Here is a 17,187-nt window from a genome sequence, read left to right as displayed (position 1 = left end):
AGTTTAAAGTTTGATTTCTGTTAAACCTGTGATCTTAGAGCCCTGCTATATTTTCTGTATATGATTTACAAAGAACTGGAAAAGTTAGCACCTGCTGTTGTGTATATAGCAAAATTCTTTAGACCTTAGCACGCGTTTTTACCTATTATTGAACCACTCTGGCTTTTTTGGGGAAGGAAAGTAATAGTACAGTTTTTTTTTGATAATGTGTGTAAAACATTCTTTTGAAATATTTTAGTAAAAATGAAGTAAGAGATTGATTGTGATAGTGTATACTTCTAGCTGAATAAAATAAAATACATTCTTTTTAAATAAACTGATGAGTAAGATTTGGGAGACCACTGCTGAAATACCTTGGAGTAAGTATCTTGGAGTAACCATAGCTATGACCTCTGAACTAATATGAAAAACCTGGAAATCCACTAAATTCAGAACCAATTTTATTTGGGTAGAGTGAACAAAGTAGTCCCATTTATAACTATGATGTACATCACAGTAGGCTGTTACATTCAGACTTTCACACTTAGAAAATATATATATTATGTACAGGAATTTGCAAATAGGTGTAAACATACAATATTTTAAGATACCAGTACATTCCAAACCAAAACTATCAGCAAGGCAAACACCTCAAAATTATTCCAGTCAGCTAGCATTCAGAATCTCTCTTAAATAAAGCAGCTTTTATGCTTGACATTGTGTTGGTTTACTTACTATTAAAAATGAAGTTTCTTATTATAGATCAAATATCATAGTATCTGGCTATTTTGATACTTAAAAATAGGCACTGATTTCTAGAAGGAAATTTTCTTCTTACTGATATAATTGAGCCAATATGGCTGGTTTTGCTAGTACAAAGTAATCCAGTGCTGGAATAAGTCACGACAATTTAAACTTAAGTCAAATGTATAAAGTTAGAATAGATACTGCAAAGCTGATTAAAATCTAGAAGCCTATATAACTCACCATAAACCATACTGCAAACAGATCAGCTAAATTTTCATTTAATCTCGTTTCTTCATCTAAATTATACAGATTACCCTCCTCTTCATCTTTACAATGTAAGTTTTGGCTATCTACTCCTGCCTAATCAACATAAAGGTATATTCGTGCAAATGACCTCATGCTATCTCATCCAGGTAGCACGTCCAAGTCCTGCTACAGGTGGCATACCAGGTGGTGGAATTGGAGGTGGTACAGGTGGCTGTCCACCTGGGGGAACAGTAGGAGGGGGGTAACTAGCTGGGGGCATTCCCAGCCCTGGAGGCGGATGAGGTGGCACTGCATGAGTTGGAGGCAGTCTTGGAGGTGGGAAATTAGGGTTGTATGTAGGTGGAGGAGGATATCCGGGAGTAGGAGGTGGAATATTGGGTGGGGGGAAAGAAGCAGGGGGGGGAGGTGGAACTGGTGGTGGAGGGTTGGGAGGGTAGACATGAGGATGATATGGTAGATGAGCTGGTGGTCCATAGGCTGGTGGTAAAGCTCCGTATGTTGGTCCTTCTGTCTTCATCATTGACTGGAGACTCTGATAACCCTCCCCTGACATGTAGGAATTTGTAGTAGACATCCCTGTAATGTAACTGGTGGGGGGTGGGGGTGGGGGACGATGTGGCAGAGGGGGAGGTTGATGCACTGGGGCAGGATGAGCAGGAGGAGGAATCTGGACCTTTGGCACATCTACTGAGTCCACAGTAGTAGATTGCTCTGGTTCTCCCATTGAAACCGCTGTTGTCAAAGGAGGCTTGCGCTCTGGAAAAGAAAATTTAATTTATTTTTTTGAAGGATAGTGGCAAGAACAGCTTCTGAATACTTCATATTTTTCCTCCAGTTAAATTAGCAAAAGAGAACTCAATTTTCTAAGTCTCTGAATGCCATATGGTATCCAGTGAGACCATCTCAGGTCACTAAAAACCAACTAAGCTGCCTATCAAAGCTTCAAGGTCAGCTTTTCCCATTCTAAAAGTTAAATTCATCTTTCTTGTTACTATTTTTTATAATTTAAATATTGTTGTACAATCAGCAGAATTAACACACTGGATGGATGGAATCACAACTAGTGGATTAAAAAGTCATAGGATTCATGATACAAAAAAATCTTTAGTTCAGTGCTTTCACCTTCTTTAGTTCAGGCCTCCTTTCTACCTCTTGGGTAGTCCAGGAGGTGGCCTGGGATTACCCTCTGCACTTCACCTGCCTCCCATATTGGGAAACATTATTTGAGAACACAGGCCAAAGTCTCAAGTCTTTAACGCTCAGTTCTAAACCTGTTTACCAAAGAAAGAGAAAAAGAAAACCAAAGGGTAAGTAAGAAGGACATGAAATCTGATCAGCTTTGCCCACTGATTAATTTCAGTGAACTTAGTACCTGACATTCTGGAGAAGTTCATAAAAATGTCAGCATTTTACAGAATTATAATTAGCTACTTCTGGAAAGAAGATGCTTTAAGCAGTCTTCTCTTTAAATAAGAATTGTTTGTTTTCCCCTCTTAATGCAGACATTGTAAAGTAAGTAATACCACTAGGATTACTAACCTAATGGAAACCTCTCTGTATGGTCAGAGAGATTATTAGAACAACCAACAAAAAAGAAGTTGGGACATCTTGCTTGTATATATGAGCATCTACAACATTGTTCAATAAGAAAAGCTATTTAGAAACACATGCAGGGCAGTCATTTCCAGTGGCATACTACACTGTCACTGTTAAACAGAATTGGAGATAAATCCTCCTCCTAGTTCACTTGGTCAAGATGCATTCTTTGTTTTCACCTGACTTTTCCACAGAGCTGCCCTTTATTTTGATAATGTTTCAGTGCTTGTACAATTACATCCTTGTATAAACAAAGAGGAAAATTTCAGGTAACAAGGGAAATAAATCCATTACCTGCCTAAGTAGGATTTTAACAGCAAAAATGCCCCCTAGGAAAGCCACATAATTAAATCACATAAGGTGGGCATGCTGGCTGTGGTAGTCCTAATTTCAGTGACCTCAAGCTCCTAAATTGTAGCAGGCAATAATTTCCTCACTTTCAGAACCATTCTGGATGCAAGATGCGCATTCAAGATTTAGCAACTGAAGGAATAATGGTATTTAGAAAAACTTCATTCTTAATTAGATTTTAAGAAATGAGAAAAATTGTCCTACTATATTTCAGAGCACTGCTTTTCTCTCTCCTAGTTCTCTTTAGAAGCTGCCACCTTACAGTTACATTATGGACTATGGGCAGTGAAATATTTATGTCATATTTAAGGGTCACTGGAAGACAGCTAATGCATCAAGGTGCTGGAAGCACATTTTTACAACAGTAAAGTTTATTTTGCAAACATACAGCATGTGTGTGGTATTAGTGTTCCCTGACAGAAAAAAATCCTCTTTTTAGGTACAGCAAAGAAAGCATCCCCCTGTGGTGGGTTTTTTTTGGTATTTTTTGTATTATTGTTTGGAAATTGCACACCTGCAGAATTCCTGTACAACAGATATAACATGGAAACTTCTATAGGATAGCTGAAGGCTGCTCTAGTAATCCAATGTGGCATCTATCATCATTTTGAGATCAAGAAGTCCCTTTTAGCCTGCTATTAACAATTAGTTTTCATCTTCTAGGCCTTTAACTGTTGCAGCTTTGTTTTGCCTTTATCCACCTAGTATAGTCTTGTTTCCATTGTAAGTTTTTTAGTTCTGTCTGGAAAAGCCTGTGCTACTATGATGAAATTCCCTCTAGAGCTTATCAACCTTGTATTTTTACTTGCCAAGCAGATTAATCAAGGCAACAAACCCCTGCCCCCACCTGAATGAAAAGCAAGGAAGTTAACAAGAATAAATGTTTTTAAGAAAACAAAAGCTTACCTGGAGGTGGATGTGCAGGAGGTATTGGTGGATGTGAAGTTTCAATTTTAGGAATTTTAGATGGTGGTGGTGGTTCTAAAAAACATTTGTCAGTTTGTGATTGGTTATTGCTCTGCAATATTTTCCAAATTCCAACTCTGCTCTCATGATAATGATTATCATATAACATTACACTATGCAAAAGTACAGTGGAAATCCTATTTACTAGGTATGTTTAATAAAGAAAACTAAAATCAACACCTTCGCATAAATTAAGTGGCATCAAGTATCACACACAAGTCTTCCAAAAGAACATATGCCTAAAAATTCAAGTGACTTTGTAACTAGAGACAAACTCCCAATAACAGTATGTAAGTGAAGATGAGCAAGTGTATGCTTTGTAGCCCAAAACTTTAACTTGTAAGTAGTTGGAACAGCTTTCAGAAGAAGCTGACCTTTGCTCAGCCAGGGAAATGTGTGTCATGAACCAAACAAAACAGTGATTGGACAGGGAGAGGAGGAAGAAGAGACAGCTGTCTGGAATCTGTCTGCAGAGCTACAGGGGAATAAGTGCCAGGCTTCCTTAAGAAGTACATCCTAGGATTCTGAACTACTTTGTTCCAAACCAGCAAAGCAAAGAAAAACCCCCAAATAAACAAAATAACCAAGTATGATCACTGCAGTGAGTATACATTTCTTTCACTACACTATCTATTGACACAAAATGCCTTTTAGTGGCAGCCATGCCAACAACCAATTACAAACATCACTGATTACCAACCACTTACTGTTAGTGCAGCTATTTAATGACATGGTACCTTCAGTCACTTCAGGGCCTCACAGTTTGCTGAGGAACGATTCCCAAATGATGCATGAGTTATACATTGAGAGTTGACTAGTTTAGCAAGATTTCTACCAAATTGACTCTATTAAGGAACTCTTTGGGCAACAGTTACACTCAATTTATTTTAAGTTTTGTAGTTAGGAACATTTTAAAAATAGTTATTGTATATATTTAAGGTACATTAGCAGGATCAAAATAGTTTAGAAATGCCAAGCCTGTAAGCAGACAAACTAAGTGCATGTCAGCAAATTACTTATTCTGGTTTAAACAGTAAAATGGAAGCAACATGAATAGAATATTAATATTTACCTACTGCCTTTGTTTCTTCTTTTGGAGATACAGCCTGTTTGAAAATAAAAGAAAAAAAATATAAGAATAACACCATTGCAGTCAGTCTTTTCTCCCAGGTAAAAAGTGACAGGACAAGAAGAATTGGCCTCAAGTTGTGCCAAGGGAGGTTTAGATTGGATATGAGGTAAAATTTCTTCATGGAAAGGGTGGTCAGGCATTGGAACATTCGAATGATGTGTGCATGTGGCACTTGGGAACATGGTTTAGTGGTAGACTTGACAGTGCTGCATTAATGATCAGAGCTGATGCTCTTTAAGATCTTTTCCAACCTAATGCTTCTATAGTTTCTTATGACAAATGCAAGACAGACTAAGTCAAATCACACTTGGAAAGCCCAGCTTGACTAGCAGAATGAAAAGACTGGAAAAATAGCAGGTATTTTATATGTAGCATTTCCTGCAGTTCCCACTGCTGAGTATTCAATCTCATTTCATGTATTTATCATCCACTGCACATACATCATGGTCCGGTTCACTGCTCACTGAGCTGAAAACAAGAGGCTTGGCCTCTGTTCCCAATTCTGCCTTGACCTGTCACTCAACCTTTGCCAAAATCACTTCAGGCTCTTGTGCTTTATTTACCAGGACAGGAGGGCAGTGAAAGTGTTGCACAGCATAAAACATTTCAGAAGCCTTCAGATGGAAAGCATTGTATAAAATCCTAATGTTATGCCAGGAAAAAAATGTATGCCCACTGAACAAAACCCACAAACCCTCACATCATCCTTCCAATCACAAGTTTTTGGTTGGGTTTTTTATTGTTTTGTTGGTTGTTCTTTCATTGCAGTTTTATGAAACAACCACAGATAAAGGAATAAAAAAATCTTAGATTACACTGTCCCACTGAGATGGCTACTTGATGGTTTCTGAGAAAAGCAGAGAACTTAACTGAAATTTTAAGTACAACAGTATTTAGACTGAATGAGGAAGGTCGGAGGGGTACAGTACATAGCTTCTCTGTCTTTTCAGTGAAAATGGTTTTTTAAGGGACTGTTTAGTAGCTTTACCTGCACAAATTGTTCTGTTTCCTTCATTCCACTTTCCACAGCACACTTCAATCCAACTTGAACAGTACTTTTCCTTAATTCTTATGGGTATTCTCAGAATTTTTGGTGTCTAATTTTTGCCTGCTTGAGGCAACCTCATTCTTGTATTCCTTTGATAGTAATTTCAATTTTCCAGACACCATCCAGCTGCTTTCCTGCTTTTTAAGGACAATCTTTATCTTACCATTTCAAACCCACACAGTTCTTTTTTTAGTGACTCTCATGGACTCATCTGTTGCCTTCATTTTACTTCAATGGTCTTTTCTTGACTTTCTAGCAATAAATTCCATGCCTGTAAAACTGCATCAGCTCTCCCTGCACTTTCAAATAGAAGCAAATCACTACTTGTTGGAACTTTTTCCAAAAATCACTTACTTTGTGAAGTCAGTTGATCACTTCAGGTGACAAGCAATTCAATTACTGTACACTTGTTAATATAGAGCAATATTCAAAAAACGACATCAAGGTACAACGTTACAGTAGAACAAGAAACTGGAGCAAAATAACTCATGACAGAAAAAAACAAATATCAATTTAAACTGCATTTTTGCTAAAGAAAAAAAAAAAAAAGAGTCAAGCAGCCACAATTCTCCAACAACAGCAATTGCTAAAATAGAGATGAGCATTTATTTGGTCATTCTACTGCACTGTAGTTTGTACTGCCCCAGCCAGAACACCTGAGGGTCATAATGAACAATAACAAATTATCAACATTATCTACTGTCAGGCTGGTGGATATTTAATACTTTCAGCTGAATCTACACAATGGAACTTCTCCTTTACTGCTGTTTCTATGAGCAATAAAATTGTCCCCACAACAATTTCTAGTTTAATCCAAATGAAAATACTATTTACATCTAATGATTCACCAGTATATTTTTAGTGAAATTAACTGAAAATTCAAGCATTCTTCACCACTGGAGATGTAGAGGATGTGCAGATGCTTTAGACATCTGATATGGGTCTGTAAGTCATGGGCCAATGCCTCAGCTGCTTGAAAGCCTCTTGGCTCAGTAGAAGGTAATGGGAGTCATAAGAGTTCATGTAAATTGAAAATCTGGCCCCAGGAACAAAGTGCATTTCTGTTCTGCACAAACCAAAGGAGAAGTCATGCAAAGCCCTATTTATAGAAGCAGGCAAAGATTTTAAGTAAGGTTTATAGTACATCTAACTCAAGAACATTCTAGAAGCACCAAGTAAATCTTTCAATCACCACACATCTTATTCTCCCAGACTGCTTTCTGGATAAAGAACAATTTTGGATCACCACATTTAATTTTCTCAAATTCATGCTGCTTGTGCTGTATTCCTACAAAACTCCTTTGAATTTTGAAACACCCTTTGCTTTTTATTTGTTGTGGCTGCTTACACTGTATCTAGTATTTTTTTCCTGATTTTTCATTGATGGACCTCAAACTAATTTCAGGAAAAGATAAGTTTCACTGATGGCTTGACCAGAGGTGACTGTTTAAGAACAACAGATACTATCCATGCAAAAGCATCACTTTTTTCCACAAGACACTTCATTAACATATGGGATGGGGCAAAATCAGTAGTACTGTAATGGTAGATCCTGAATGATCCTGAATTACAGGAAGGAACAAGCATTTGTAACAACTCAGATGGCACACATAGGAAAAACAAAATTGTTATTAACAGTTTCTGATGTGCCAAACTGTCCCAGGCATTTTTGTTGAAGAAAAATTGTTAAGAGATCCTACAGGTCTGATAACTCAAGCAGAATTTGTGCTGATGGCATAAAAAGTATGAAGTAAAAGCAGAAGAAATACATAATACCTATAAAGAACTCTCACAGTTTATAAGCTAATTAATAATATCCTGAACAATGCTAAAGTTCAGTGCAACAACTAAAAATTTCAGAGCAGGTCTTTTCCTCTAGTAAGCTCTATGCTGCACTTACAAGACCAAGGTTTTACAGAGTCATATTTTTGTCTTTTTTGGGAGTCTGCCATCAGGAAGATGCTGTACTTTTTCATTTTCATTTCCATTTCATTCCAATATTTGCTGCTTACTCCAAGTTTTTAGTTTGGTTTTTTTTTTGGTTTGTTGGTTTGTTTTTTTTTCCTCTGATATCTGTTCTCTAGTTTGGGCATGCATTAACTACAAGTTGGAGCAAAAGTTAGAACAAAATTTACAACCTAAATGGACTTGTTCCAAAGACTGTACTGCTGAAAACACTCCTGTTGCTAAGTACAAACAAAAGAAGACTTGGGTAACACTTTTTTTAAACTTACAAGTGGAAAAAAAAACAAAACAAAACAAAACAGAAATATACATTAAAATCTGAAAGCTTCATTTGAACTTGATGGCTGTTGAAAAGTGCTCAGACTACTACTTGTGACACTATCCAACTGCTAATGTAGCTTCTTATTTTCAATTATGATGTGATATTATGGACAAAGTGAGGCTATAAAATCTGATGATAAATAGGTTGTAACTGTTAAAAGATTATTTTAAAATACTTTTCTTTCAAGAATTTTGACATAACTTTAGAAGTCACTGTTCCCTTAATATTAGTAATCAGAGTAAAAAAATGTCTTCATCAGCATTGTGCACATCTCTGCATTCCAGTACAGCACAAGAAACCCTCCCTAAATTAAACCTGCTTAATAGACAAAACAATGAAGTTTGATAGTCCAGAACCACAAGCACTGAGAACCTGAACAGCTCATGTTGACTGCAAAGCCTCTCCATGGCTTTTGGCTGAAGTGGAATAAGAATGTCACAGAACTGTAAAGGCTGTTTGGCATTAACAAAGCTGTCACATAAACAAGGAAAATCAATTACATAAAATTAATTACAAGGCTCATTCTTAAAGCAAACACAAGTCTTCTGCACATTGTTGCCTTTAAATCAAATGGGCATCAGATCAGCCTGATAAAATAAAGTAAAATTGCAAGGTAAAGTTCAACTTACTGCTGGTCTTTTAATCTGTCTAGGAGGACTTGACTGGGGAGAGGGCTTTTTAGATTGCTGTGCTTGTGTTTGCTGCTGCTGCTGCTGTTGCTGTGCTGACTGCTGAGACTCTTTTTGCTGCTGGGTCTGGGATTGCTCTGAACTCTGGGATTGCTGTGACTGCTGTACTGTAGGTGCCTGGGGTGTAGACTGAAGAGATGGTGGCTGCTGCAACTGATGAGGAGTATGATGAGGCATTTGCTGTTTTCCCTGGGAGTATAGATCCAGGATCTGATGGCAGATATCTTTATAATAAAGAAAGAAAATTCCAAAGTATTACAACCTTATAATGCACAAGTGTATATTTAACACAATTATCAACTCTGATTTTTACTGGACATCAACTTTGGAAAAATTAATTGCAAATATTACTCATCATAATAATGAATGAAATAACTTTTTAAAACAGATTAATTTTCAACTTATACTTGCATTTCTGTGTTTCTTCTGCCTATCCTGAGCAATATGTACATGTATATGCACGCCTTTCAGAAGGAGAACACAGTGTCTTGGTAATAACACACTGTTTGTCATTACTGTGTGCCTGGAGAGCCAGGTAACCACACTCCCAGAACAGTAATACAGCAAGAAAGCAAGTGGAAGATTGCATGTTAAAACATACATGTCTTGTTAGGCCAAAAAAGTTTTAGGAAACTAAGCAAAGCACTAGCACTAAATTCTTCTTCCAACATGTTAGGAGGTAAAGGATGCCCATAATCTGTTCACCATTCATGGTACATGACAAAAAACCTTCTATACTAGCATAATTTGGTCAAAGAGAACAATTATCAATGACAAAACTGCTGGGAATCAGGCTCCATTAGTTCCAGTGTTTGTAGAAACACTTATTTAAAATGGGGAGTAGATAATCATTTAAAAAATAGAAAACACATCATGACAATTCTGGCTAATTAGATGTGTTATAAACTAAAAAAAAAACTGTAAAGCAAACATTGAACAAAAGACTAATCATGATGATTAAATATGCTTCTAAGCTAAGCTAGTTCAATTTAAAACCTGATTAAAGCACAGCACATACAACCTGAGTTACATACTTGACACACGATTATTTTGACTGAAACCTAGATAAAAAGCTATTTGCATTTACTTATGACCTAGGCCACACAGTTACAAGAAATATTGTGGGAAATGGTTTTCATACCTTCCAAAACATCAACAGGAACATCTTGGACAAACTGCTCCCACCATCGCCTGTACATTGGTTTGGATGTCCATTCCTGTATTTCAAACTTACACAAACGTCCTGCTAAGTACATGACTGCAACAGCTATGATCTCAGGCTCCCACTGCAGGGACAGGGTAGTGCAGAGGCTGCAACAGAAAATGCACCAAGCAAAACACAACCTTGGAGATGACCTGATTGTCCAAGTGCACTTTAATGTACAGCAGATATAATTAACAGGGTATAAAATCCCACCGCAATTCTAACTTCTGAGGCAATTTTAATTAAGAGCCTTGTTAAACAAAAGAGTTTACAAAACTAATTTCTGGACTACCACGGTCATGAAATCAGGTCCCAAATCAGATTTTAGAGCTTCTAAAATGCTTGTCAATAAAATGTAAACAAATACTAAAAAACCCCCAAAACCCCACAGAACAGCCAACAAGAATTTGTAAAGCAGCTTGTCAAGCACAACACAAGTTTTAGATCAACATATAAAAGTTATGTCTTGAATAGCCTTTGTTAAAGCTAATGCTAAAACAATTGATGTTATTGGTATTATTGATATAAACTAAGTTTCTGTCACAATCAATTACTGTTTCTTGATATCAATTTTAAATGATGAAATATTTTTTCTCTATTTTCTCCATAGATTCAGTAGCATATAAACTGTTTACAGAATTTTAAAGCCAGCCAGCCAGCTGAATTTCCATGAGTTCACTGTGGCTGTATAAGAACAGAACCCTTTCTTCTAAGGGCCTGTAGTGCAAAGCACTGAATTATTTTCCAAACAAAGTAAACTTCTAACATGGTGATTATTAACTAAGCACAATATAGCCTCCTCAGAACAGAGGTAATTATTATGCATGACTTGAAACAACCCCTCCAACTTCATGCAAGTGTTTTCCTTAAGTGCATTTTAATTGTTAGGTTTTTAAATATTAAACACTACCTAATTCCAAGTACAATGGTCTCCAAACTTTGATGGATAAATTACAGTACTTTGACAGGCTTAACAGTGACAGTTATGCCATAATTTTGTTCTACCTGTAAGACTGAGAGCAGCTGAAGTAAACATCTCTTGAGATCCCCATTAATTTTGGTCAAAATAATTTGGAGAGTTTACAAAAACTGAACCCACACAGGGCTAATGCAAATCAGGAATATGATTAAAAATACACCTCTTTTTCATTATGTTCTACTGCTGTAGGCATGACTGAAAGCCATGTATTCACAATTTCTGGACAGTCAGACCCCTTACACATTTTCTGAAAGGTTTGCTATGGAAACAAAAAGTAATATTCAAGTCCTTAATAAATTAACTTGCCCAGCTCTGTAGAATCCTCCTGAACAAGACTAAAGTGTGTCAAGTTGTTTTGTTTTTTTTTCCAATACCACATGAGAAATGCTTTTGCATGCACTCCCATTAATTGATGTCATTCTTACAAGTTCATTATTCAAGAAATTGTAAATCCAATGCTAAAAACTGTATTCCTCAGTGAATTTAATGGCTACTTCACTATTACCAAAATATCACATTAAAAATACATTAATGGAATTGAGAAGTGACTTATTTTTTTCAGTATGTACAATATATCACAGATTTGGCAAGAAGCTGGTTTTTATCCTGGAGATTAAGAATTTGGTTTGGCTCTTTCAAACAGTAAGTTTCTTTTTAATGCAGCACTAAATTAGTGCCACAGCATTGCAGAGATCTTACTGGTCCACTTCATACTCATTTCAGATTCTGTGCTCAGTGTGCTCAGTGGAACTTATCATGGTAATGATGGAAAGAAAAACTGAAGAACCAAGAAAACATGTAACAAGCAGAAAAAAAAAATTGAGTATTTGTCAAAAAAATATCCAATACCAGAACAATGTAAGCAACAGTAACTATTTCACTTTCAGAATGTTTCCTAGGTGTATCTTACCTGTCATTGACAAATGTCCATGCCATTTGAACCAGTTTTTGAATTTTGTTTTTGTCTCCTGAAAAACAATTAGAAAAAAATTAGGACATAAAATTAGGAGGGACAAACAGCAGGAAGTAGAATATTCTTGCACTGTTAATATATTAAGTTCTGGAAATCAATAACAGGCATTACTTGCTCACCCTGCCAATATTTTACCTTTGAGCTGTTTGGCATACTTGAGAAGAAATTGGTATGGATGTTCCACTTGCAAATCAAACTTTATTGTTTGTAGTAAGATTCTTTCAAGTACCATCACTTCTTCCTATAGAGAGTTACAAGGTAACCACAGTATTATTTCTTCTTTCACTCAAAAATACTTTATGCTAGTACAGGGCATGACTTCACAGCACCTCCAGGCAGCCATGTTTGTCTCCAAGGAGAACAGAAAGCTCTCCAACTTACAATATTATTTTAAACTCAGATACCTTTTCTTATACCTTTTCTTCACATTTATTTGAGTGAGGACAGGGGATGTGATGTTTAAAATCCCTATTCCTCTGCAGAGGAATGAACTGAACTAGACATAGCATGAAATTGCCAGATACACAATCACAACAAAAATATAAGATCTACCACATTTCACTCTAAAGTTTCAAGTCCTTCTGCTATTTAAAATAAACAAATTTTAAGAGAAGCATAGTTTTGCTAAGTCAATGCTGTAAACAAGAAACTTCTCAATATTTTGAGATCTAGTTCTCTTATTTAAGATTCACTATTAACTACTTCCTAAAATCCCATTCAGATGATTTATGTCTTGGTAACACTTCTTACTCTGGCTGAAATGACTCAAATTAACTTTAATTTGCAAAATAATATCAAAATTTACATGAAATAAAATGCAAACTTTTAATGAAAACAACTATTCCAGTAAGCTCCCAAAGCTACTTTTATTAGGAAGAATTACTTTCATAGCTACCAACCACATTACCCAGAAGAGCAATAAATGCATGCTGAACATCTAATTTAATTTAGAACAACTGAAAATCAGTCAATGCTCTATTGAGTGTGTGTCACTTTACTACAGTACAACAGGATGAAATCAATTTCAACATGAGTATTTTTACCTTTGGGTCATCTCCAAACTGCCCAAACTGTACATCATTTAGCAAGCTACGAGCTGTTTTAATTATGTCTTTACATTTCTTGGGTGTTTCTTCAACCTTTCCTGCTAGGAAGAGACAGCAGGCTCCTGTCACCTAAAAAAAGGCAAGTACTTTCAAAAAATGGTCTGCATGTAGATATGCAATACAGTGTAGCATAAAAGCACTGTCAATTTCCATTAACAGTACTGTAGAAATCTCCCAGGAAAGACTTAATGAGCATACTAATTTCTATTTTAATATAGTGTTAAACTTTTATTTTTTCAGAGGAACTACACAGAATTTGGAGGACTATCTATTTTATGCAACTTCATTTCAAGGTCAGAAACCCAAAGCACAATTTGTCCTGGTTCAATGTTGTCGCTCAAGCAGTTTTAAAACTGTATTACACTTCTTTTTTCTTTCAGCTAATTTAGAATGCCAGCATTACAGCTGCTACTCCTAAAGAACAATATCAGCAAGTCATAACTACAATGTCAAAACATTTCTGAGCATAAACAGAAATGTGTAAACAGGTAAGAACAATGAACTTTAAGCTGTAATAATTAAAAGAAAAAATGCCAATTTTCCATCTTTCTGCAGTGAACAGCAATTGTAGTACCCAAGTGACTAATCACCATTTCAAATAGTCCCTGCCTAGTGCAATCATTAAATTAAGTCATCAATATCCTAAATACTTACATATCTTGGGAACTGTTTGAAGGAATGAAACATATAAAACCGATGGAAATAAATTATTCCGGTTGCTAGAGTGTCATAATGTCTGTGGTGCAGATCAAGGACTTTCAAGCAGCACATAAAACAAATATACAACCAAACATGCACAATGGATTCTGCTTTATCAAGTACTTCAAGTAATTGGCTGTTCAGTGACCAGTTAGAAAACACTGCAAGTAAAACAGGAGCTTTAGGAAAAAAAAAAAGCCACAAAAGCCCTTAAAGCTGTGTAAATACTGTGATCAGGCCCAGATGCAGCTGATATCTAAAGCATTTGTTGTAAATGTGCAAAGTCCTGACTGTAGTTACAAGAGGATGAACATAAGGTCACCTCTGGGTTTCACCATGCCTCAGAGAAGGTCAAATCCAGCAGTAGGTACACGAAGGAACAGAACAATTATCACTTCTCATTCAAGTGCTGGCCTGGAGGAAAGTTACTATTCACACCTACAAATGCAAATAAAATCTGAACATGCTCTGTATTCTTCACTTCAAGACAAGTAACAGTTTTGTCTTCACCATGCTTTATTAAAGAAAGAACTAAGGAGATTAAAGGAAGCACAGGAATATAGGAAGCAGAAAATTTAAGTGGCTGTCTATGAGGGAGTGGGACAGTCTGGAGAACTTATACACAGCTATAAATCCCAAACCAATGAAACAAAAAAACAGCCACCAAGGACCAAGACTGGGCAGGCAGAGGTTAGAAGCCTCAAAGGCACAATCTAGAAAGCTGGGGGAAAAATTCAAAATTTGAGAAGTCACATAGATTCATATATTGGAACAGTTTCATAACTTATAGAAGTTACTCTTAATTGGAAAGTTTATATCATCTTACTTCCAAATTGGAACCTTGGACAGAAATTGTGTAGGAACACATTACATCAAAAGGCACTTCAACACAAATATATTTTTGATTAGCAATTAAACATCTGAACAGATGAGTATATCACATTTGTTGTATATTTCATTCTGAAAACTCACTATTCATAGAGACATTTCACACCAACATGAGTGTAAAGGATACAGCCCTAAACGTGTTCCCACGTCGAATATGAATCTGGCCCCTTCCCTGCGGTATCGTGCCTCTGTAGCTGGATCAAGCCCTTCAAGCTGTGATGGTGTGTGTGCCAAATCTTTCTTATCCCAGTACCAGCATGGCTTTGTATGGTCCAGGTTTGCCAAGTTTACAGAAGGGCTGGAATTTTCTTTGTTCTCCTTCATTTATTAAAACAGAATTGTCTTTGCTGTTTAAATTTTCAAAAACAAAGTCTTCAGAGAGTCACGTCAGGACCTTGAAGAAAAGAAAAAAGGAATTCTTTAAAAATAGAGAGAACTGTCTTCTCCAGTTCCTGCTCAAAGAGGAGTAAAGAAGACTAGTGCTTAGCCTTGCCTGTTAAAAAGAACTTTTTCCTATGCTCAAAGACAAGGAATAAACAACTTTGCCTTCAGCCTCCCTCTATATTGCAAATACAATCAAAGAAAAAGCCATAAGTTTTATCCTTGCTATTACCTGTTTAATAAGGAGACTTCAAGAATACATCTCCAACAATATCTGCTATTTCTTAGTAGGACAACTTCCATCTACTTTGTCAATAAAACTAGGAAAAAACAGTTCAGTGATGGCTGTAGAGAGATTTGGAAAGTTGGGGGGATTAGCTAATGGTAACTAGGAAAGGCCCTGGTGAGGTGAGCCTTAAATACCTGCCTGCTCCCAGGGATACCCCTAGCAGCAACCACTTGGCAGAAGCTTTGTAAAGTGATCTGTACTTGTATTACTTAAAGAAAAAAATGTATCAGTGTTCTTTCACATATCAAGATTGAGACAACCAATTAAGTTTAGAGTAAGGCAGCATCTAAACTATCCCCCAAACAAGGCAACTGAATACACCCCAAGAGTCTCCTACTTGCCTGAGTTTACCAGCACTTGGTGTACATAGATGCAGATCACAAAGCTCTGCAGGCACCTTTCTGGTGTTTGAATTATGACAGACATTCAGCCGTGCCTCAGCTTAAACAATGAGCACTCGCTTCCTTTATTTCTTTCAGGCACAAACCTGCTCGTACTCCAATTCAACCAGCTACAGATACTACTCACAGATTACTACAGTCACCTGCAAAGGTTTGCATAACAGACAGTCATTAACATATGATGCAATATATTCGCTCTAAGCAAGACAGTCACAGGAAGACCCAAAATTTAAAACTCTTAAAATCAGCTATTACTTTTCGAGACGTTTCCCTTCCGAAAACGGAAGGAAGATCACGCGAACAGCCACACAACGATGCCTACAATCAGCACCTCGCTCACCTTCAAAAAGTTTTCTCTTTTTCAGAATAAAGGAAACTGTCTTTGCCTCACGGTGGTTTTGGAATCAACTTCACAACTCGTGGTATCGGTCACAGACAGATCTAAATTCTGCCACAAGAAAAAGTAAATGGCTACTAAAAACTATTTCCAGAATCAAAAAAAGCGCGCCAGGCCACGACCACACATTCCCATCACATTTACTAGAAAGGTGCTAATTTTTATAACTGTAACGATCCTTCTTCCGTACGAGATATTTTACTTTCTAACTTCTAAAGCGCTTAAAACCAAATTAACACTAAAAGCGCCTGAAGCGACACGATCTGTTTCTATAAAGGAGCGAACGCATTTCCGAATACGGAACCAGGAATTAAAATCATCACCCGCAAACATCTTCAATGAACCATCTTAAACGTGCCAATCCACACCGCAACGCCCGACAAAAATAAGTTTTCCCTGCCTTTTTACGCACCCCAGGAAAGTGGAAGAGAGTTCCAGAGCTCGATCGCGGCTTTTCCATACCTTACCTGAGCCGAACGCACCGACCGCGGCTCCGCCCCTGCAGCCCCAGCCCAGCCGGGGATGCTCACACCGCCTCTCACACCCGCCCGCCCGCCCTGCACGGGGCTGCCGGTGCCCGGGGAGGCGCTCGCTCCCCGCCCCAGCCTCCCCGCTCCGTTCCCCCCGTCCCCAGGCGGCGGCTGTCGCCGACGGGCAGCCCGGGCGAGCCCCGCGCACTCACAGGGCTCGCGGGGAGCGGGAGCCGCACCGGAGCGCGGGGCCTCTCAGCGACAGCGCGGCCTCCGCGCCCTGCGCGCCGCCATCTTGGGAGCCCAGGCCAGTCCACGCGCTGCGTCATCACGTCGCA

At 37.6% G+C, this 17,187-nt stretch overlaps 1 protein-coding gene across 2 annotated transcripts; it reads right to left on the bottom strand.

Annotated features, from left to right (window-relative positions):
• Positions 1–423: 423 nt before the first annotated feature.
• CCNK (cyclin K) lies at positions 424–17,174 on the bottom strand. Of its 2 annotated transcripts, XM_066552914.1 has the most exons (12): positions 17,062–17,148; positions 16,323–16,430; positions 15,039–15,305; positions 13,979–14,060; positions 13,262–13,393; positions 12,354–12,459; positions 12,156–12,213; positions 10,204–10,373; positions 9,003–9,286; positions 4,979–5,012; positions 3,847–3,921; positions 424–1,749 (listed from the first exon to the last, which is right to left on the bottom strand). In XM_066552914.1, exons 3-12 carry the CDS (start codon positions 15,233–15,235, stop codon positions 1,127–1,129), a joined length of 1,761 nt encoding a protein of 586 aa, XP_066409011.1. In that variant the 5' UTR covers positions 15,236–15,305; positions 16,323–16,430; positions 17,062–17,148; the 3' UTR covers positions 424–1,126. The 2 variants fall into 2 exon arrangements, with proteins under 2 accessions (XP_066409011.1, XP_066409010.1); XM_066552913.1 differs by lacking the exon at positions 16,323–16,430 and having other exon boundaries at positions 17,062–17,174.
• Between the last annotated feature and the right edge of the window lie 13 nt (positions 17,175–17,187).

The sequence above is a fragment of the Molothrus aeneus genome, chromosome 6 (genome assembly GCF_037042795.1).
Source record: "Molothrus aeneus isolate 106 chromosome 6, BPBGC_Maene_1.0, whole genome shotgun sequence".
NCBI classification, from domain to species: domain Eukaryota; kingdom Metazoa; phylum Chordata; class Aves; order Passeriformes; family Icteridae; genus Molothrus; species Molothrus aeneus.
This window is presented reverse-complemented; position numbering and strand designations above follow the sequence as displayed.

What these genes read in the sequence shown, in the direction of transcription:
- CCNK (XM_066552913.1), bottom strand. Translation starts at nt 15,235, where the DNA reads ATGAAGGAGAACAAAGAAAATTCCAGCCCTTCTGTAAACTTGGCAAAC. An exon ending in TGGACATTTGTCAATGACAG is followed by an intron (nt 10,374 to 12,155) that starts GTAAGATACACC and finishes TTTCTGTTGCAG; the next exon opens with CCTCTGCACTACCCTGTCCC. An exon ending in AGAAGAAACAAAGGCAGTAG is followed by an intron (nt 3,922 to 4,978) that starts GTAAATATTAAT and finishes AATGTTTTTTAG; the next exon opens with AACCACCACCACCATCTAAA.